Here is a 23,507-nt window from a genome sequence, read left to right as displayed (position 1 = left end):
TACAAGACACATGCAAGTAATTCTTTACACTTCATCGTGGTTAGGAGTGGAAAATCTAATGCATGCTTGCTAATATTTCACGTGCAAATTTGAAGATTTCCTCCACACTGATCTGCAAAATTCAAGTGGATATCCAGACCACCATTCGGTCTTGTTGTTTAGGCTTGACGCTTTTATCCGACGTTAATTGAAATAGCTGTACATGAAACGTATTTTAGATTTTTCAAAACCTTACTTGACAAGTATCTCTCCACGCATATGTTAACCGCCATACCATGCCATACAAAATACTCGACGGTATTACACTCAACCTTCGTATCGTCCGCAGCGCTTAGCTCGTATTGATTGTGCTGGCCACTGTATTTTCTATGGCATGATATAAAATATAGTTACGGCTGAAGGCTTGATATTGATATTCTACGGTTTCGGGAATTGCGGGACAAAGAAGACTAAAAAATTAGATAGAATACTCTTATATCGTCTTATGTTGTTTATTGCCTGGAACTGGTTCTTTAACATCCTTTTGTTATCGGTAGTTGCTCTTTCTATGGAAAATATTCATCATCAGCAAGGCAATGTACCGATACATAAGCCATAGTCAGGCAGGGTGCAACGACAATTTAGCTTATCGCAGAGGCCAGCCATCAAAAGAGCTGAAGAAACGCAATACTAAAGGTAATTCAGGTTGCGATAATTTCTTAATTAAATTAGGAATCTTCCCATAACATCTTTATCCAGTTCATTTAGGTTTAGCTTTGTTCCATTTAACTTACTCTTTCTGTCAAAGAGTGAATTTTAATCAAAATTTCCTTTTTAGTTGAGCTATAATGACGGGAACTCACTTTACTCATGCGGTGAAAAACAAAATTAAAGCGCAATGCCTAAAGTTGTATGGCCGTGCGAAGTAACGGCAAAAAATGACGGAAGCATTCATTTGTTACCACAACGAGATCATTTGCAGTAATGCTTTCTCTTGGCTCGGCTGTAGTGCTCTTGTCCAGAAGATATTTCGGCCTGACCCATCCACCCATAAGCTTGTTGAAGGGCAACGAAAATCAGCCAAAACAGATATACATCTGAACTGTTCCTTACGAACAGTCAAAGAACGAAAACAAACTTGCATCATTTAAGAGACGCATCTCAAGCCGTCCTTTTCGCATCAGAAGTGTACGTAGCAGCCCTCGTAAGCTGCCATTCTTTTATCATTGCAGCAGCTGTTATTGTTTTAAGGCCAGGGACATTGTTTCTGTTGTTTGTTTTATTGTTCTCTCAAAGGCTATCAAGCCATTTATGTCAAAACTTACGAGAGCTGCCTCCTGGTCCTTTCACATTGAGGTCCACCCAAGCGTAATTACTTTTACAATTTGTTTTGGTTTTCTATCTCATTTGACTTATGTCCGTGTTTTAAATCTTCGTTCAAGGCCGGCTCGAAAATACTAGTTCTCTTCAATTTCCACCTCCTAAATGGTCCTCCTGACTGCTTTGTCTAATACTGAAGATAACGCTTAGTTTATTCTTTCAATATTTTATTAACACGGGCTTGGCGGACAGAATAAGAAATAATTTAGAAGAGAATATCGTTGGAGGAGCATCGTCTGCCATATTGTTTCCTTAAGTGAATGGCAAATTGATTCGATCAACCTTTTTTATAGACATGGGATAATTATTGGACTCGCTAACGCCTCTGAAACGCATCATCGTCTATCTAGTCGATATAATCTTATAATTGTCCACGTTCTTGAGTCATAAATCGTCGAATAGTTTCTGTGTCCTTTCGGTTGCCAGGCAGCAACATGATAAAAATTCCGCATTTGATGGTTTTTGGGTTGGTCAGCCATAAATCTGGACTTGCCCCGGCTATGAAAGGTTAGTATAGTTGCTTATTTACACTCTTTTTTTTTGTTATAGCAATATTGTTTTTCCGACCGAGGCTGAATATTCTTTTTTTTCTGCCAATTTTAGGCTAAAAATATTCTTGTGAATATTCCTAGATTATAAGCCATTATAGCGTAGGACATTTCTGTGTTCGAGTGTATTTGGTGTCTGGATGGTAGTAAAGTAGGTTTAGAGCCAGCATTTGTCTATTTATTTTAAGCATTCAATGACTGACCCTAAGGGAAACAGCTTTGTTATCCCTGGACCCTCAATTAAACTCTCTGTTTCCGTTGAGGCCAGTCATTAAGTGTTCTGTTAAACTCTCCAGTTCAAGATAAAAACAGAATGCAAAAAAAAATATATATGCATGACGCCGCGTGGCACACAAATTTACCGTGGTTTCAAGGCGTACGCCCTGATCACGCGCAAGTCGAAAATTCAAGTTGTTGTTTCCCTAGGGAGTTAGTGAGTTTTGACCCATGACACGTGATTCGTTCACCTCAAATCAGAAAACGTATTTGAGTTGGGAGGTAGAACAAATTTATTTGTTCATTTATTTATTTTTTGGCTTTCTGTGTGTAGACCGCATTAAAAGTCAGTCATATAAGATTTGCAAAGAATATCTTTTCTCTTTCAACCTTCTCATAGGCATGGGCGGCATGTATTCCTATTACATATGACTGATACATATCAATGCATCATTGCAACGAGCGCGCATCTCTTTACTATTTCCATTGGCAGGTCGACACGAAGCCCATCTTTACTGCCTAGATTGCTTTGGAGGATGGGAGAGTGCACTGAATACTCAAGAAAGTTGTGACAAAAACATCGTTTCCGAGGATTGAGAGGAAGAAAACTGGGTGTGTGGGGTGGAAAGTTTCCAGGCAGAAGACGGTTTTGAATTTAATTGTGGATGTTAGACCAAAGAGGAATATAAAGAATACGCAGCTGAAAGTGCAGCCAGCACTAAAGGAACTTCTGTTGTAGCAATGTGTGATACCACCAATTGTAGTCCTGATGAACTGTCTGTAACTGGTGCTAATTAAGGGCAAGAATTTGTTTGGTAAGTGCCTGTTATAACAGAGGAAGTAAAATTGCTGAACGTTAAACATTTTTTCCGTTTATTTAGCTTGAATCTTCTAACTTTATTATAAGGTACGAAAACGTGAGGCCCTTTTAGAACTGTTACTAATCTTCAGTTGTTCAACAATCATTGCATGAGGGTAAAACACAAAATGATATCACTAGAAATTCAAACAATGTACACAAAATACGTTACACGACACATGACAATGTAAGCATATTACAACCACTAAATTCGGAAAACATTCGCATCTAGGTGTTCTCTAAGAAATACTTATTCTTTTCACTTTTGAATATTTAATTTGAATATTCTTATTTTCTGAAATGACTAAACTGTTGTTATTTCCTGAATTTACTATTAATTTGTGATAACTTCTAAGATTCTCAAAATCGCCCTATAAATTAATATGTTCAAGTCTATAAGATAAAATAGTAGTTTCGAATATTGCGGATTCATTTTTAAAATTATGTTTGCAAAAGCCTTTACGGATACACAATGATACGACTCTGATGCTATATAATCAGACGAAACGCATTTTCCTACAAACTCAATGTTGGCCAGTTAGCTTTGTACACTAAAAAAGCTAATAGTATTTAGCAGTCACGTAATAACAAATCAAAAGAGTCTTCCCATCAGTATTGATAGATGCACTGAACAATCTAAAAGGTAAAACAAAGCAACACTGTTAGCTCCTATTCAGTGCAACGTTTAATCACTTTATTAACTTTCTCTCAAACTTTTGATAATTTCATTTCCTTGCAGGAACAAAGAAAAGCGTCAAGGCGACCACAAACGCACAACGCAAGTATTTTAGTATTTTACATGATAGATTTGCACTTTTGAAACACGTTTTATGTATCGTGTAAATTAATTCGGTCATCTCAGATTTTCAAGAAGTGCCAAAGCATTGTGATTGGTGCGTGACAAAGGAAACTGCACCAAGTCGAAACTTCAATAATATTACTTAATTTCCGATTGTATCATCTCGACATTTAACAAACACTTAAGTACCTTTAGATATATTAAGGTTCATCTAATCGCCTTTAGCAAAGTCTAAGGTAACATCATCACCGATGAGTACAAATGGAGCCCAGTGCTTCACTTCGCTAAATATCTCAGACTCTCTCAGACACGCCATGGCGCGGTTCAGAGATTCACCGGCGCTTCTTCCTTCTGCTAGGTGAAGGTAGAAACTCTTCATGAACTCCAGAGTGGCTTCGTCGTCAATTGCCCACAGGGACACAAGAACAGAACGAGCACCGGCACCCAAGAAAGCTCGTGCAATTCCAACCACACCCTCAGCCTTAATCTCACCACGGCCACTATGGCAACAACTTAGCACAACCAGTCCTGCTCGCATTTGAACTTTCATCACATCACTCATTCTTAGCAAAAACTCTTCTTCAACAAGGATGTGGGATGCTCGCGTAGGGTTTGGTGCCAGAGCAATTTCTCCTGTTTCCATTCTACCATGTGCTGCAATGTGCACCAAAGCAACTGAGGGGAGTTTTCTCAACACTTGGGCTTTTGTTGCCTCTTTTCCAGTGAGGGGAATAGTGTTAAGTATTTTCCCAATCATCTGTACTTCCATCTTTGCAAATGGCAGCTCTTCTAGCTTTAACCCATAATAACGAACTTGCTCTAAGCATGGATCACCCACAAGCAGCGCCCCAGACTTCTTGTGGTAATCTGGTAAACAATCTCTGATCAGTTTCAAACTATTCAATGACGGAATGACCCGGATTCTGAAAGACTTCCTTAAGTACTTTGAATTAGAATCCATGAATGCAGCATAAGGAGCCAAGCATAATGGACCTTCGGGAACAAATATCAGTTCATTGCCATTAATCAAGTCTTTGATGGGGCTAATGATAACGTCATACAGTGTTCTTAAAGGATTGGTATCTGAGTGTGTTTGAGTGTGTTGATCCCCCTTCTTTAACAGGTGTCCCCCGCTTTTCCTATCCAATGAACGATCTTCGCATTTCACACTTCTACTGACACCAATTTTCTCACGAGCATCGTGAATTAAAGACTCCAACACTCTGCTCGCATTTTCCTTCGAATTATTATCACTGATTTGTTTTCTTCTTAATTGAACATCCTTTCCATTTTGAACAATCCAGAAAATTATTTCTCTTTCGTGAACTGCCATAAAGACTGTATCTGAAGGGAGGCAATTTAATGTGTCGCAAGTCATTTTTTCCCAGTATGTGGTGTTTTAGTTTCGTACTTTGAATTCATAAGATCTCTTAGAGCTTGCGCACGTCCTTGCTCAGCAGCAAACAAAGCCTCAACTACGTCACCTTGTTTTAAAATCAGGCGCCATAATCTGGTATAAACCACATTATGAACATTGCGGCAGCTAATTGTCCACTCATCTTTACCTTGCAGATTCTGCCTAAGATCATTGAACAATCCGACGCTAGAATGATAACAATCAAGGGCTTTCTTCAGAGAACATTGAGATTCAAAGCAAATACCAAGATTATCATAGGAACTTGCTTCTCCAGCTCTGTCTCCCACTTCTTTGGCAATTTTTAGATCTAGTTCATGGTACTCGATGGCTTTTTTGAAATCTCCCAGACGCCAATAAGCATTGCCACGATTACCATAGGAGCTTCCTTCTCCAGTCCTGTCTCCCACTTCTTTGGCAATTTTTAGATGACGTTCATGGTACTCGATGACTTTTTTGAAATCTCCCAGACGCCAATAAGCATTGCCAAGATTAGCATAGGAGCTTCCTTCTCCAGCCCTGTCTCCCACTTCTTTGGCAATTTTTAGACGACGTTCATGGTACTCGATGGCTTTTTTGAAACCTCCCAGTCTGTCATAAGCATTGCCAAGATTACCATAGGAGCTTCCTTCTCCAGCCCTGTCTCCCACTTCTTTGGCAATTTTTAGATGACGTTCATGGTACTCGATGGCTTTTTTGAAATCTCCCAGTCTGTCATAAGCATTGCCAAGATTACCATAGGAGCTTCCTTCTCCAGCCCTGTCTCCCACTTCTTTGGCAATGTTTAGATGACGTTCATGGTACTCGATGGCTTTTTTGAAATCTCCCAGACTGTGATAAGCATTGCCAAGATTACCATACGACCTTCCCTCTCCAACCCTGTCTCCCACTTCTTTGGCAATTTTTAGATCTAGTTCATGGTACTTGATGGCTTTTTTGAAATCTCCCAGACGCCCATAAGCATTGCCAAGATTACCATAGGAGCTTCCTTCTCCAGCCCTGTCTCCCACTTCTTTGGCAATTTTTAGACGACGTTCATGGTACTCGATGGCTTTTTTGAAACCTCCCAGTCTGTCATAAGCATTGCCAAGATTACCATAGGAGCTTCCTTCTCCAGCCCTGTCTCCCACTTCTTTGGCAATTTTTAGATGACGTTCATGGTACTCGATGGCTTTTTTGAAATCTCCCAGACGCCCATAAGCATTGCCAAGATTAGCATACGATCTTCCTTCTCCAGCCCTGTCTCCCACTTCTTTGGCAATTTTTAGACGACGTTCATGGTAATCGATGGCTTTTTTGAAATCTCCCAGACGCCGATAAGCATTGCCAAGATTACCATAGGAGCTTCCTTCTCCAGCCCTGTCTCCCACTTCTTTGGCAATTTTTAGATGACGTTCATGGTACTCGATGGCTTTTTTGAAATCTCCCAGACGCCCATAAGCATTGCCAAGATTAGCATACGACCTTCCTTCTCCAGCCCTGTCTCCCACTTCTTTGGCAATTTTTAGACGACGTTCATGGTAATCGATGGCTTTTTTGAAATCTCCCAGACGCCGATAAGCATTGCCAAGATTACCATAGGAGCTTCCTTCTCCAGCCCTGTCTCCCACTTCTTTGGCAATTTTAAGATGACGTTCATGGTACTCGATGGCTTTTTTGAAATCTCCCAGACAGCGATAAGCATTGCCAAGATTAGCATACGACCTTCCTTCTCCAGCCCTGTCTCCCACTTCTTTGGCAATTTTTAGATGACGTTCATGGTACTCGATGGCTTTTTTGAAATCTCCCAGCCTGTGATAAGCATTCCCAAGATTAGCATAGGAGCTTCCTTCTCCAGCCCTGTCTCCCACTTCTTTGGCAACTTTTAGATGACGTTCATGGTACTCGATGGCTTTTTTTAAATTTCCCAGATGGTAATAGGCGTTGCCAAGATTACCATAGGAGCTTCGTTCGCCAGCCCTGTCTCCCACTTCTTTGGCAACTTTGATGTAACAGGTTCCTTCTTCTGTGTCAGCTTTCATATCTTTGGTAGTATTCGGTGAAGTGGTGGTATTTTTCTATGAGACAAAAACTTATGTCAGTTAATGACGAAAGCATGAATATTTACCCAAAAAGTGTACAAAGTGCTAAATTTGGGATTTATATAGCTGAAACTATCCATACCGTTCCAAAACAACGCTTTGGTGGTTAAACAGGTCTAGCCTGAACCAATGAACCGGTGAAAGTCTTGGGAATCTTTATTTCGTGTGATAGTATGGGCAATGAACGGAAGAACTTTACTAAGAAAGTGGATAATCTTAAGCCAAAACCTGCAGCTTGGCGTTTGCGTGAACGTTCTCTGTTTGGGAGTGTCTCAAATTGTTTACTCAGCTTCCATGGATGACACTCCAAACAAATATACATCTCTAACCCAATCGCCACCTTTCCAATTCTTATGGAAAAACAAAGCAGATAAAAACAACAGAGAAGTTTTATATCAGGATTATGGCGATGGTGGTTTGCGGTTGAAGTTAAGTCCCTGCACTTAACGTGGCCCCTTAACTGATGACGAAGAAGATGATACTTGGTCAACAATTCCAAAATTTTATTTTATAAAATATGGGTTTTTTAACACGTTTTTTTTTTTACCACAATTCCGTTGAAATGGGTGTCTTTACGCTGCATGATGTGATTGACGCCCACGGTAGTTTTTTACCAATTGAACTGTTCCAACAGCGTTATGGAATTAATTGTAATTTTTTCAAATATTTGCAAGTAATCTCTGCGTTCCCGAGCGCCTTACGGAAAAACGCCAAGGAGCGTGCTAAGCCTAATGTCAACTTTTTATTCGGCAGCACGTTATTTCAATTATCCTCGGTCTTGACCATCAACTTCTTGAAACTTAGCTGTAAAGACTATTATTGGCTTTTTCTCAATGAACGGAAGCTTCAGGCCACTGTTCCAATAAAATGGGACCGTAACTTTGCTCCGACGGCTTTGCCATGGGACCAAATCTTTAATAGAGTGAAGGCTATTTGTAGAGAGAATCAACTGAGAGAATTTTACTTTAAACTAATCGATCGCATTGTCGTTACGAAGAAAGAGTCTATGGAATTACAGAGAACAATAGATGTTTCTACTGTGGTGAGCCTGACTCAGTTCTTGAAACATTTCAAAACTGTAGTAGAACAACTTCTTTTCACAATCGGCTGTTGAACTAGTTCAATGAGATGCATAACAACTCAATATTCTCGGCAAACTACGCATTATTGCTTGGTATGGCGTGTGGGAAGGGTAATAACAATGTTAGAAAATTTAATCTATGTTTATTATATGCTAAATATTATCTACATTATCACAAGGTAAATGAGAGGAATCTTGACTGGATTGAATTTACTACAAAAGTAAATTACAAGTTAAGAATAGAAAATCAAGTTTCTGGTATTCTTTTATGATGCTTCTTCGCATTTTGTCCTGTTAATGCTTTTAAAAGGCATCAGATTGATAAAAGGACATGCCATTTTAAAGATAAGGGTAATTTGCAATTTGAAAAATACATGCATTGCCGTTACGAATTTAAAGCTCCTTAGAATAATTGTTAAAAGTAAGTAGGGTGAAGAAGCTGTCTTGTACTGCAAGTCGTGTTTATAGCTCTGTTGTATTGTAAGTAGTGTACGTAGCTTTTGTTATTGTTTTAGTGTAAAGTAGCAGCAAAAGTATCTTAAAGTGTAAGCAAACATAATAAAATAAATCCATAAAAAAACCAAAGTATATTAATTTTGCCCTTGGATTGCGATGACTTTGTTTGAAGTCTAATGTTAGAATTACAAAAATATAATTATGCTGACAATTATTCCAGGGCGCTGCCTATCAATTTACCCTTCTTCTGTATAAGAGTGGCTGGTTATAATATTAATAATCTTAATGTTTTACTTCCTTAGCATAGAGGAGAGACGTCAAAATGCCTTCGTTTTGCTGAATGCGGCCTTTGTATAGTTTAACAATATAGTTACATAAAGAGTGACAAAATTGTAAATAGTAAACACAAGGTAAGATAATATATACATGTACTCGTTACAAGATAAAATACCCCTCTCCCCTAATCACTGATGAACTGGCCCTTAACCCGAAGCGCACCATTTTTTCTATCAATAAAATGGGGGCAAGGGGTGGTCTCAATTTTTCATTTAAATTGTCCAACATTGTAAGTGTTGAAGTAGTTTGATTAGCAATGGTCGCTCCCAGTAGAAACCATGCCTTGTCGCATTTCCAAACAGCGAGAAGAGAGGTGAAAATGTGATGCGGAGCGGAGTGTTGCCGAAGATCTTCATACATCTTCATGCACGTTCTCGCTGGCAAATTGACGTAAAGATGAGCACGTACGTATCGCGGAATTGATAACTGCCATAGTTTCCATTCTCTATCTCTTCGATACAGTAAAAAAAGATTGCGGACGATGTTTATTCATATGCTTATGCTTTCAGCAGCGCGTTTTCATTTGATGTAAGCACAAGCATAAGTTTTCCTTTTTGCGTTTCCATTTGACAATCACATCATGAGCTCGAGATTTCAATGACTTGCTAGATGACGAGGGCTCAGCTCCACTCAGCTATCTCGCCTACAAATCGAGAGCGAATAATCTAATTGTTTGAGCATAAATCTACAAGTTGTTAAAAACTTTATCTAAGTTCTTTTCACGGACACTTCGAAAAGATAAAGAAGCGGCCGCCATTTTGTTAACAACCGCAGGCTACAAGAGTACTCGCACTCTACAATTAGATTATGAGCACGAGATTTTTTATGAGGTAATAGTTGATGAGGCCTTCGGCCTCGTCAACTATCGCCTCATAGAAATCGAGAGCGAATAATCTAATTTTTTTAGTAGAATTCCGACTGAAATAAACGCAAATAACGGTTTCTAATTATTTTTCTACGCTGTGACGATAAGTTTTTCCTGCAACACTGTAAATTCGGACTGAACGGACACTTGAACTGACAACTGGGGGAATCTAACTCCGGAGAGCACTGCTTGGCTGCGGGAACGGAAATTCGTCACGATTTCCTGGTACACGAGGACCTACTTCAATGGTCTTCCCTACGGACGTCAAGGAAGAGACAACTTGGTCCAACAGTAGTTTATTCTGCACTCTAACGTCGAGGGTGAAATTGACATACTCGGCGGAGTAATCGATGTAATCGTAACGATGTAACCGATGTAATCGAAAAAGCTTTACAAACGTACTTGCTTATATATCATCCTTTACACGACAAGTGTTTACAATATGCTAATGTAACTTCAAATATAGAATACGAGCGGAAAGTACTTAATTAAGATAGCGAATTCTAATCAACACCACGAGGCTTCCAAAATTAAAAATAGAGTGCTAGGATTAAAATTACACAGGCTGAGATTAAGATAGAACAAACTTAGGAAATTAAAAGCGAGATACTTAAATTTGAAATTCTGAATTGGTGTTACCGACAGCAAGGAAAAATTGTCCTATGAATAGAAAACGTTAAAACTCCATTAGTGAAAAGTAGTTCAGCTGGCTAACTTCCGAGAAAACTAATAAAACTTCATTAGTGAAAAGTAGTTCAGGCTGGCTAACTTCCGAGAAAACTAATAAAACTTGATTAGTGAAAAGTAGTTCAGCTGGCTAGTTTCTGAGGGAACGGAAGGTATATTTCAATAATAAAAAGAAACTCAAATGACCCGATAACGAACAACTTGTCTTCTAAATGAAAGTTAGTGAAACAGCGTTGCACACGCTCAGGTATACAAAGAATCGGCAAAGTACAATGAAGAACAAAACTTAAGATCTCTAGCTGTTAACTGAAAAGAGGCTACTGTCGGTTTTTTCCTATAACTTTCCAAATAATAAAGAATCGTCTGTGGAACGGCGAATTTTCTCATAACAACGCATTATTGAACTTTACGTTTCAACGAAATCAAAAGTTCAAAAACTTCGGAAAAACGTCCACAATAGTATAAGAGTAGCTCAGCCAATCAGATTGCAGCATCTGCATTAGTATAATAGTAGAATTCTACTAAAATAAAATAGATATTAAGTAGCGTAGTCAATAAAGAGAACAGCATTAGTGACAGAATGCTTGTATATAGAGAGAAAACGGATACAAACAAAAAGATGTTTTCTATTTCGTCTTATTTTAATTCTCGAACTGTAAATTATCTTTGCTCGAGTCATTGTTACGTTAACAGCTCGTGCTAGCTCTTTGCTTCTAATTAAGCAATCCACCACTCTTTCTATTGGTTTACTGGCGCAATAAACTACGCGGGATGTTGGGAGAACACGAGAAAAGTTTGTAAATCACTCGCCTAACGGCTCGCGATTTACATACTTTTCGAGTGTTCCCCCAACGTCCCAAGTGGTTTATTGCGCCGGTGAACCCAAAGAAAGAGTGGTCTATTGCTTTTATGAAATAACTATGGAAAAAGTCTGTCAATGAGGAGAAAATTTATTGTACTTTCGCGATCAAGTTGCTTATTGTCATCAAATTCATGACATGACGCGACAAACCAATCACAGCGCCTGAAAGAATGAAAGCACAGACTCCGCCCCCGATACGAAATCCGCAGAGCAAAGCGACGAAAACATTTCACGCTAAGAAAGTTTTAAGAAAGGAAAGGAAAAGGTTATCGGTGAAAGGCAAAAAACATATTAATTAACTCCAAGGAATCGGTGGACTCGGTCATCACGAAAGTAAAAGGCTGTACGAAAAGTGTGCAAATAGTCCAAACTTCATGTGCTGCGAACTTATTCAACGCAATTTTAAACCATAACTTTCCAAAGTTTTGCGAATGGAATAAAGGTTAGAAACAGAAACGCTGCCTCCGAAATTTATTCAGAATATATTTACTTATGCTGGAGGCTATGAAGTCCGTGTTTCTCTCTGTATTTTGTTAAATGAAAACTATTGCTTGAAAGCTAAGCTTGTGGAAGTCAAATTCATTTATCCTGTTATGGATGCATCCATTGAGTTTAAACTCAAAATTTCTGATAGGAAGAAATCTTTTCCCTGCTTTTTTGACAACCCAAATTGATCAGTCAAACCCAGATGACTTCGTCCTCCACAGACCGTGGAAAGTGCCGAAATAGGGGTTTAAAACGTCCGTAATCTTAATCTCAAGCGTAACCGAAGTCGGCGTAAAAGTTTTGCCGTGGAAAAAAAGATAAAGCTTTATATGACCAACTTCTGGTCCTGTTTTTCCCTGCAAATTTTCGTGTATATGTTGAATGAAAAGATATTCGTGTTATTGATATCTCAGCCAGCGAAAGGCAAAACTGTTTATTACATTTGTTATCGCTAGAGTTCCGAGTTGTCTAGTTCCCGCGTAGAGCTGCCATAGATCGAAAACCGTTGTTTACCGGTACAATAGAACATAGGTTTAGCAACTCTATTGACCAATCAGAGCGTGTGTAGTATCTCAGTTATTTATAATGAGTAATAGAAGTATATCTCATTGCACGTTTCCGTACAAGAGTTTTCTTGTACAACATATATGAAGTCCGGCATTATTTAATCTCCCCTTTAAAGCCGAGAATATATCTTCCTCTAGCATTACTTACCTGGCCCTTCACGGAGAGAGTTTCGGGATTGCTCTTTGCTTCTTGTAATTTAACTCGATCTCCAACACACCTGGCTCGTAAATCTAGTAATGTCTTGTTAGTCTTGTCAATCTGCTTAGGGTTAAGGCACATGACATAATTAAAATATAACGGGTCAAGTGACTGAATATTCCCCCTGCTTGGGGAATATCCGAGAGATGTTCCCCAATTTTCAAGACTGCGCGTATTACGAAAAATATTTGAAGGATAATAAACACAATAGCCTACATTTGGCGCGACAATATGCTCGGATATTTGTCAAAGGACATTATATAATAGCTTCTCGGAGCAGATAATGTCCGTGGAAAAATATTCGAGCATACTTTTGCGTCCAATGGAGACAGTTGTTAGATATACTAAGAAATTCGTTTAATAACTTCTATTTATGTTCATATTATTTATTGCGTTCGACGAAGGAGAACGCATAGTATTCCCAGGGGATTTAAAATGTCCCGCGGTTATCGATCGCGGTCGATGCCATATGATTTCAGGGTTTGGACGTCATCTTGGAGTGGCTGCCTGGCTGGCTGCGTGGCAAAAATGGCCTCGATCTCATGTGAGACTTTTTCGGCCGCCGGGAACTGGTAATGGCGCGTTGCGTGTCAAATCTACAAATCAAAGGTCTTGTTCTCATTCATATTAAACATGGACAAATTATTGCTTTGAGATTTAAAATAGAAAGGAAAAATACAAATCAATGTTCACGTGGCTTCAGAATGGAAGATCAACGAGTACAGAGTCCTCAAACCATAACGATCGGTTGTACGTTTTCAAGTAAGTTAAGTTCTGAATATCGATCGCGGAGTTAAAGCAGTTTCCCGGACTTTAGAAAACAAAAATAGTAATATACATTATTGTATGGCCAGCTCTGTGAGCGGGCAAAATGAATCAAATCCTGCGCTGTGATTGGCTACCCGAGTGGGCAAGATGGAGCTATCTTGCCCGCTCGGGACTACCCGCCGTGTCCCGCAAGAAAAATTTCCCCGAAAGCCACATAGTAAATCCTTTATTGACCAAGCTTGTTCGGTCAAGATAACTGGATATTGACCTCGTTCTTTTTTTGCGAGGTTATGGACCTCGACTCTGTCTCAGTCCATAAAGACGCAAAAAAGAACTTGGCCAATATCCAGCTATCTTGACCTCACACTTGGTCAATAACCCATATGTATTACTTCGAAGTTGAATTTACCTTTTGGAACAATTGCTAACGCCACGGCCGATAAAATGAATGCAACAGTCGGAGACGTCGTCGGCAAAAGCTCAAGCTTTCGCTTTAGTGTGAAGAATTAATTTGAACATGCTGCTGTGCAGTGACGCGCGTTAGCGAAAATTTTGAACATTTTTTGCTTTTACATAGGTTTCTTCACCTCGGGTGAATAAAAATTCATTGTTATTGAGCTTGCTTTTGCATTTCTTTTCAATTGGTTCCGTGTATTTATGAATTTATGAATTTAGGATTTAAAAGTGAACAGAAACTTGTTGCACGCTGGATTGCTGCATATTTAATTTACGGCGACCTCCACGCGGTTTGTTTAGTTTATTCAGTTTCATTCAAATATATTTTTTGGAGTCTTATACAGCTATCACAGAACTGCTGAGAAAAGAACTAAGTGGCCACTAATTTAATACCGTTGAAATACGATTGATCTGAAAAATTGGCTTGTTTTTGTCGCGTTTTTGATTTACAACTTTCATCTTTCATTCGCAGCGCTGTAATGTTTCGTCACGCGGCGAAGAAATTATTTCATTTCTTGTTTTCAAATTGGTTTTTACTCGTGTCTTTCGCTTTTATTTTCCTTTGTTTTCTCAAATGTTGGCCGTTATATATAATGCAATAATGGAAACTTTTCGTTTTGTCCTCTGAAGTCAATGAGTTAAAACTTATTTCCCCTATTCAGTTTTCTCGGCTTCTGTTGGGCATTTTGTCGCACGGCAATGAAGTAATATAATTTCTTGTTTTCTTATCAGTTTTACACATCAGGTCGAGTTCTTTTTGTTGATATTTTTTTAATATTTTAGCTCTTTATTTATTCAACTTTAAATAAGCGACGTCGACTTGAAACCTGATCTTGTGTGTGTGTGGTAGTTTTACATACCAGTTTATGAACAGTGTGCCAAACACCTCATTTATCATGAATTTGTGTAAGTATTACAATTAAGTGTTCTTTTGGTGTAGAAGTGAACACTATTATTCAAAATATGTGTTCGTCATGAAAATCAACAAAAATAAATCGGGTTTCAAGAGTAATATTTATTCTGAAGACAGATCCAAAGGTTTTAACTGTATTGACTCGAACGCACTCAGCTAATCCATGATTATTACTAGTATTATTTATATCAAGAGGGCACGGTAACGAATCCTACAATCTGAGTGATTTTTTAGCGTGGTCCGGATTTTCCTATCTCTAACTTTGGTCTCGGTAACGTTCTCATATCGGGTGTTATCGTCGTGTTGATCAATTTTCGTGAGTGAACTAACTGTAATCGTGTATCTTTGCCCTTTTGTACACTTCGATCGACGATTTATCAACACAAGGCAGTGGCGGATCTAGTCCCCGGATCTAGTCTAGTACTTTTGTTACAATTACACGCTTTAATCTTTAAGTTGTTCAATGAGTTGCCAAGCAACTGAGCGTATAAAAATTGGCTTTCAAACTGTATATTATTTCCTAAAACTATTCTTCCTTTAAGTCGGAGATGGCTACTCGTTTCTCCTGATGAGAATTTCAATCAAGTAGCCCCTTGAAGTAACAACTCAAACTCCCAAGATTGTACAATGGAGAAGGGGTTTGATAGAAGCCTCCTTAGATTTTTGCAATTACAATTTACTTTGAAATCATTGTGACTTTTGTAAATAGCCTGAAGCTACCATAACCACAGCTAGAGGGCTTCTTGACGGCCTATTATGCTTGGCGGGATTTTAGCGGCATTTACATATAAGGCAGACAGAACACAACTTTTTCTAATGTACCCCTTAACAACATTCGCTAAAATCGCTGTAGGCGGGTAACATAATAGTTCCTTTTACAGCTGGCAAAGAACACGAATAATTGATGTTATAAAGGATACTACCAATCCCTTCTCACACCACGATATGGCGTCTCCATAACACTCTAGGTGCTCACAAGCACTTGCACCTACGATAAATAATTTAATATCAGGTCAAAAATACTATCTACAATGCGCAGGTGGAAACATCCAAGACCTGATTTATTCCTGTTAAAAGCCATATTCGTCATTTGGTATTGGAGTCGAAATAGCTTCAAATGAAGGCTCATGCGAGGGAATATCGTTGAAAAGATATTAATGTCATTTGCATTTGAAGAGTTCGATACGATAGCTGTCGACTTAGCAAATTGAAGCACGTTTTTCATGCGTCTGTCCTGCTATTGATCATGAATTTCGTCATAACATTGTCAAAATACCTGTGGATCCACGAGGTGATAGCCGAGTGGATCCGCAGACTGGCTACTTTGACAATGTTATGACGAAATTTATTGTCAATGACAAGACAGACACATGAAAAACTGGCGTCAATTTGTTCTTTTACAATAATAAATTGTCAAATTCCGCTCAGCCGCTCTTGCTCCTCGCGTCAACATCGCATAAGTTATAAATTCAGGCGTCTCTTTGCATCTTGACAAAGAAAATTAGCCAACGAGCGCGCGATAAGTTCTGCAGTTATTGTAAAATTCATGTTATAAATCAGTTGAGTCAAGGATTTTACCTGTTTCTATGGCCTTAATCAAAGTTGGTTCCAAATTGACGGCAGCCGTTACATCATTCAGGGCCTCGTGGAAATTCCCTGAGTAATAGAATTGAAAAAAACATTTCATGCACAGAAGACGAAGAAGTAGCGAAAAAGTAAAAGCGATAAGAGGTCACGAGATTGTAGAGATATGCAATGTGCGTGTCTTCTTTCAATGCTCAGACCCCTCTCAACTTAGTGGCACGCAACGGATCTGTTCCGATCCTTGAAATACGGATGACTCCCGATAACTCAAACCTCCTTGGGGGCACGTTATGGGGAGTCATTGGGGGATGGGAACAAACGACCGGGTAGTAGGGAATAAAACTGTTGCGTTTTAATCAGGTTTGATACTGAGAAAGAGTAAAACTTGAACGATTCTTCGCCAACACAGCAGAGTAAATTAGATCTGAGGGTAATAAAACATGACAAGCTAAACCGCAGACCAAGAAGGTTTTGGATTACCATGGCGTGAAGCGAGCTGAATTGCAACCTTTGTCAAAGGTCGTCTTAGATTGATAGTAGGGACATTCCAAATACAATTAACATATTTTTTATGCAGCAACATCACTTAGCATCTCTCTTGACTTGACAATTAAGTATTTATTTCTAAGGACTAATAGTTTTCTCCGGAAAGTTAGTTTCCCAATATAATCTGTTCAAATGATAGTTTCTGTTATAATTATTGAAAGGCTGAACGCAAAGAAAGCAACAACTTCTTTTGATTGTTGGATAAATTTGAAACTGACAAGATCAAAATCTTACCGAAATGGTAATACGCTGTTGCCCTGTTGCTGTACAGCTTGGCACTCAGCGGGAAATCCTTACAGTTCACATGAATTCCTTCTGTGTAGAAGTATATCGCGTTACAAACTTCTTTTCTTGCGAATTCTTTGTCACCTTCCTCCTGATAGACTTCTGCAATCGCTGAAAAAGCAAAACAGATTTGATTAGCAACTTATTTTGTTCGGCTAAGCATTGTTTAATTTGTTTCCATTACATCGTCCATTTTCTTGCAGAGTGAGACAGGCCTTATGCGCCACTTTGGCGCAAGGGGTTAGGTGAACGTGAGGAGAACACAGCTATGCACAGCTAACATTATATATTACCAGATTTTATATCCGACCCTGACTTAACCCTGAAAAACACGTCTGAATAAAATAACTTTTAAATCTTTTAAGTTCTTTTCTGTGAAACGGTCTGGGAGTTGTCACTTTGTTGCAGTAGTAAACATTTTAAACTAAATATCAAATCTGTAAGTGTTTTATCAAAAAAGGCTGGTTTACACTAGCGCAAAAGCATAAGCCGACATGCGCAGACGCAGTAACATGTTGATAATTAGCGACTTTTGTTTGGGAAAAGACGCTAATAATCATCATCTTGATGCATCTGCGTATGTCGGCTTATGCTTGTGGGAATGCGCTAGTGTAAACCAGCCTTAAGTCCACCCCAGTCTTGTTACACTACTACGTAGTGGAAGATAAAAGCGGTCAACGTGAACAGTTGTTTTCATCTCGGTGAAGCTTTACATGTAAACCAAACGGTTAATGATTTACTCTTTTGTTAAAAGGAAAAACAAGATATGAAATCGCTGATTAACGATCTGATGTGGTCAGCTTTTGGGTCGAATTAAAATACAGTTTAAGTGGTACTATGATCAAATTTTTGCCCCTTGAATTTTTAGGTTAATCATAGAATTCTACGAAAGATTAAAAATACCGTTTACCGTATGCAGATATCTGCATTGGTTCTGGTGATATTTAAGTTTGAAAATGTGTTAACTACGCAAATGAGAGGACTGATGACGTCATACACTCAACCAAATATTACATCAAGTATATAAATAGAGCTATCTCGGTCCAATTGCAGCAAAAACCATTGAAACTTGGTAAGCTATTAGTTCTACATGCAACACACCTATGACTATAATAATTTCAGTTCCCACTGAAACCCACTCTTTTCCAGTCCCCTCCAGCCTAATTTCAATATTTTAGTCATTTTTAGCTCGAAAAACGTTAAATGAGGCCATGAACTCCACCTAAGATATTCATATGCCTGCTAGATCATATTGATCAGGTACAATTGGCAAATATCAATACAGAACGCTACAGATGGCCAGAAAAGCCTTCAATATCAGGGAGACCTGGAACCAGTACGTTGCCATGGTAACAAATATGTTAGGTTCATATTGTGGAGCACCTGTATTAGAATCGTACTGCCAAGAATCAAACATTACTGATTAAACCTAGCTGAGATATCTTTGTTCATCGCATTTGATCAAAATATGGTTGAGTTTATGACGTCATCACTTAGCCAATTTGTATATCTTAAAAACTTGAATGTCTCTGGAACGAAAAGAGATATTTGAAAATAGTAAACAGCGTTTTTCTTCTCGCAAAGACTACTTGTCTAAGTTTTAAAAATAGCTTAAATAGGAAGGATGCGATTTTCTTCATAGTACGACTTAAATGCTTAATTGTACCTTTTTGGTACGCTTCAGCTTCGGCGATATGGCAGCCCGTTTGATCTCGTCAATAACTAATCAAAAAAATATTATTATTTTTTGTTATCCAAGGGTTCCCCCGGCGATCCAACCGCTGACCGCGGGGCTTGGTTCGTTGGCCATTGGCCATTTCCGCATCTCCCATAATACACCTTATTTGCCCCCCAAATTTCTCCGTAACCTTTGCTTCCCATTTCTCCTGGGTATTACAGTCGTCCCAAGAGAAAGTGAAGACAATACTTATGCAAAATTTTGGGGGGCAAACAAGGTGTATTAAGGGGGATGTGGAAATGGCGAATGGCTCAAAATCCCACCAAAACTTACCCAACAGGTTCGATTTGGTGTAAAACTACTAATGTATTATATAATAAACTAATCGGCATTTATTTTCTTACCTCTTAGAGTATCATCATCAAAATCAAGTTTTTCATCAGAAGGGCCTGGGCCTGGAGCTGGGCCTTGGGCTATGACTGATAATACGTCGGGAAAAGAAACTTCACTTTTTTATTGAAAAACTCTTTTATAGAGCGGTTTTCATTTGAGTGTTGAAAAGTAATTGGTTTTGTATAACTATACCCTACACGATTGGCTGAAGAAACTTGTGCCACTTTTACAGCCAATCAGAAGAGAAACCAAAACCAATCCTTATTCGTTCGCACACGTTTTCCCGCGCTTTGCTTCAGTTACATGTTTTTACTTAGTTTTGATTGGTTCACTGGATTGTCTGTGACCTTTGTAATTGGCTAGAGTGATTACTTTGGTTTAGGTTTAGTAACGATACTCAATTGAAAGCTGCTCTATTTCATAACTACCAGCAATAACTTAAAACGCAATTAACATTAATGACAATTACTAACAAATAACGTTGCAAAGCAGCAAAATAGTTCTGTAAAAAAAGGTCTTGGGTCTGTCTTTTGTCTTGTTTCGCCTTATTACATCTTAAGCAGTTTTTCTCTTTTACCGTTTCCAGGTATTAAGGGCATCCAAGCCTCATAAATTACAGTGGATGATATTAGATTTCCACAGTCTGCATTGTAGACCTTGTTCACTACAAGATAACATTGCGCTTCAAGTTCCACGACTATTTTAAAACCAGTTAGTTTGCTTTGAAATATTTCATACGTTTACACCAGCCGCACACTGAAACTGATGATAAATACTCCATTTCTTGTCAAATGTATATCCAGGTTTTGCCTTCTTACCTGCTAAAACATCTTCATCAAAATTCACCTTTGCTTCACGTGACTTGATTTCACTTTCCGCCATGACTAAAATACAAAGGAAAACAAATATTCGTATTCTTTTTGTTCACATTATCCAATCTAGCCATATCAGTCTTTTTCTAAACCTCACTACCAAACACCATTTACGAACATGACTGTCTTGAACTTGCTTAAAGTCAAACAATCCCGTTTCAATAATCTTTCATGACAGCAGCCCGCCAGACTCGGTCAATTACAAAGATGTTAATTTGCTTCTTAAGAGCGTGTACAAAGGAAACAATTCTAGAGCGCTGATTTCTACAATAGTAAAAATAGGTCAGGCGATAGGGGTGCACCTAATATTTAAAACAATGATGTGCCTCGTGACCATACGAAAGTACGACCGTAGTACACGTGACAGAACGTTCTATAAGAGAACGATGAAAGTTTCCAACAGAGCCGTCAAAAAATTGTATTTAGCCTTTGGCAGAAAGGCCAAGTTTTGAATGTAACGGCTGCCTGACTTGCATAGAAGTCACAAGTAAGAGTTACTTAACTAAGCCGGTCGTTTTCAAACACAAAACCGAAATAGAAGATACTTTTACCTTGATTCATAACATTTACATCGGCACGGACAATAAGGCGTAAAAGAGGTGAGATTAAAGAAAGAAGTCAAAACTTATTTCTTCGAACACGCAGAAAGTTTGCCCCCCCCCTCCCAAAAAAAAAAAATTCAGTAAACATGGTTGACTAAACGTTTTGCATATGCGTTCTTAATGTCAGCAAAGGAGACTGCAATTCTGCACTTTCGCTGTCGTCCGTTGTTTACATTTTTTATCTCGACAGAGGGTTCAAATCAGAGAGCTGAGCAATTACTTTGCATTAACTAATTAACATTTCAAGAGTGCGACCGAATTTAAAATACAGATGATGAGTACAAAAGAGTCAACGAAGATTATGAATAATCATATAGAATACCTACCTCAGGCCTTCACCTGGGCTAAACAGAAAACTATAATTCAGATGACTGGGTAGTCTATGGAGAAAAGTTTACAGCAATTACTGCACAATCGTTGAGAAACATTGAAAAAGCTTGAGTTTCTGCATCTTCGAAACTTACGGAAAACTTACGTTACCATGCATTGTAAAACGAATGAATGTGAAACCAAAAGTTGAAGGACAAATAATCAAAAAGACGTTTTTCTCTCATTCCATGAAAGATCAGCACATCTGGCTCTGGCTTAGTGAAAGAGCATTGAACTATACTCTCTCTCTCAGTTCTCAGTCACCAGCGAGTGACGTCATCTACAAAATACACATTAACACCGCTTTAAGTCGGATACAACATAGCTCCACTAAAATAACTTAACTTGCCTACTTCCCCTTTGAAAAACACACAGTCACCCTTTGAAAAATGAATACGAAACAACTGAATACTCGGGTGTAAAGTCGAGGCCGGAAAACACGTTTGATACGGGAAGTTGAATGACCTTCAATAAACTTCAGTGATATCAAGTGATTAGTGTCGAAATTTCTGGATATTTTATACAGATGACTGAGTTACGTTGAGAGAAAACACATACAACAGCAGCATTTTGAAATATTAAGCAAAACTTGAATACCTCATTCCTCACGAGAAACCAGATCTAAAATATAGACAATGCATGTGGATTCAAAATGCGTCAACAAAGATTATGCATCTGTAATGTATCGAATACGTACCTCAGCTCAGACCTTCACCTCAGCTGATCAGACAGAAAACTATCATTCAGATGACTCGGTAACCTGTGGAGAAAAGTTTGCAGCAATTACTGCACGGGTCGTTTAAAAACATTGGGAAAGCTTGTCTGAGTTTCTTAATCTTCGAAACTACTTCGAAACTTAGGTTACCATGCATTGTAAAACGACTGAATGTGCAACCAAAAGTTGAAGTACAAATAATCAAATAGAGGTTTTCCCCTCATTCCATGACACATCAGCACATCTGGTTTTGGCTTAGTGAAAGAGCACTGAGGTATACTCTCTTCGCAGGGGCACCCAACGGATCGTTTCGGTAAATTATCTGTTCGGAAGGCCTTTAATCTCCTCTGATTTTCTGAAGAGAATTGTCACCTCCAACTTTCGTGATATGAGAAATTTAATGTCTGTTGTTTTCGGGGAATGGACAAAAAAACCCTAATAAATTCCAGAATACTCAAGTTCCCCTAGAATAACCGAAAAAATAAAATTTTTTTAGCGCAACCTAAAATTAACACACAGAGCTTTAAAAGTACCCCAGATAGCCTAAAACAGCGTTTAAAAGCATTTGAGAGAAAACGGTCGTTGGGTGCCCCTGTCTTCGAACCGAAAAACATTGTTATCTTCAAACCGTTGTTAATTAAGCTCTTCTGTCAACTATCGTTGATTATTCTCGTGTTTTGATGATATTCCTTTGAGCTTCAAATGCATCGATCTTAAAACAACAATCAAGGAAAATAAATTTTTTTGGCTTTCTCAGTGAGTCAAACTGGAATATTACCGCATTTGCTTTTTGAGTCTTTAATTCGAATACACGCCGCATCATGATGCGTTTAGTCGAGACTGGCGTTCATTAATATTTCTGCTCTAAAATGCGGCCTTTATTCGAGTGCGGCATTTAATCGAATAAATACGGTATTTAACTAAAATAATTAATTAAACACGGTAACTAAATAAACACCATATGACTGTCAGCCATGTTAATTTGTGACACATCCTGTCTAGTTCTCCTTGTTCTGCTTTCCTCATCCTGCTCAGAAGAGCTGTAAAGACAGCTTCCTCGCAGGCTGCTTCGCGAATATTACAAAAAAACCCACAACAGCAGATGTCTATCACAGTTTACTGTTCTCGTTCAGACCTTTTCTGTTTCACTCTTGATTACTTTTAAGGATTAATATCGTGACAATGAGCAATTCTCAGTCACCAGCGAGTAACGTCATCTACAAAATACACATTAACACCGCTAAAAGTCGGATGCGACATAGCTCCACTAAAATCACTCAACTTGCCTCCTTCCCCTTTGAAAAACACACAGTCGCCCTTTTAAAAATGATTACGAAACAATTGAATACTCGGGTATAAAGTCGAGGCCGGAAAGCACGTTTGATACAGGAAGTTGAATGACCTTCAATAAACTGCAGCCGTGATATCAAGTGATCAGTGTCGCAATTTCTGGATATTTTATACATGTGACTGAGTAACGTTGAGAAAAACCACATACAACAGAAGCATTTT

The 23,507-nt window shown here is 38.6% G+C and overlaps 2 protein-coding genes across 2 annotated transcripts; both read right to left on the bottom strand.

Moving 5' to 3' along the window:
• Positions 1-2,973: 2,973 nt before the first annotated feature.
• LOC149117279 (tetratricopeptide repeat protein 28-like) lies at positions 2,974-5,159 on the bottom strand. Its single transcript, XM_089276925.1, has 2 exons — positions 3,971-5,159; positions 2,974-3,618 (listed from the first exon to the last, which is right to left on the bottom strand). The coding sequence occupies exon 1, from the start codon at positions 5,157-5,159 to the stop codon at positions 3,993-3,995; it is 1,167 nt and encodes a 388-aa protein (XP_089133051.1). The 3' UTR covers positions 2,974-3,618; positions 3,971-3,992.
• On the bottom strand, positions 4,916-20,319 carry LOC149117278 (uncharacterized). The gene is made up of 7 exons (XM_089276976.1): positions 20,256-20,319; positions 19,449-19,523; positions 17,316-17,477; positions 16,530-16,607; positions 15,872-15,939; positions 12,764-12,874; positions 4,916-7,252 (listed from the first exon to the last, which is right to left on the bottom strand). The coding sequence occupies exons 1-7, from the start codon at positions 20,317-20,319 to the stop codon at positions 5,156-5,158; spliced, it is 2,655 nt and encodes an 884-aa protein (XP_089133102.1). The 3' UTR covers positions 4,916-5,155.
• Positions 20,320-23,507: the final 3,188 nt, after the last annotated feature.

This window comes from Orbicella faveolata, unplaced genomic scaffold (genome assembly GCF_042242905.1).
Source record: "Orbicella faveolata isolate gen_17 unplaced genomic scaffold, um_ofav_v1 contig_12, whole genome shotgun sequence".
Taxonomy (NCBI): domain Eukaryota; kingdom Metazoa; phylum Cnidaria; class Anthozoa; order Scleractinia; family Merulinidae; genus Orbicella; species Orbicella faveolata.
Note: the sequence above shows the minus strand (reverse complement) of the source record. Positions and strands in the feature narration are given on the sequence as shown.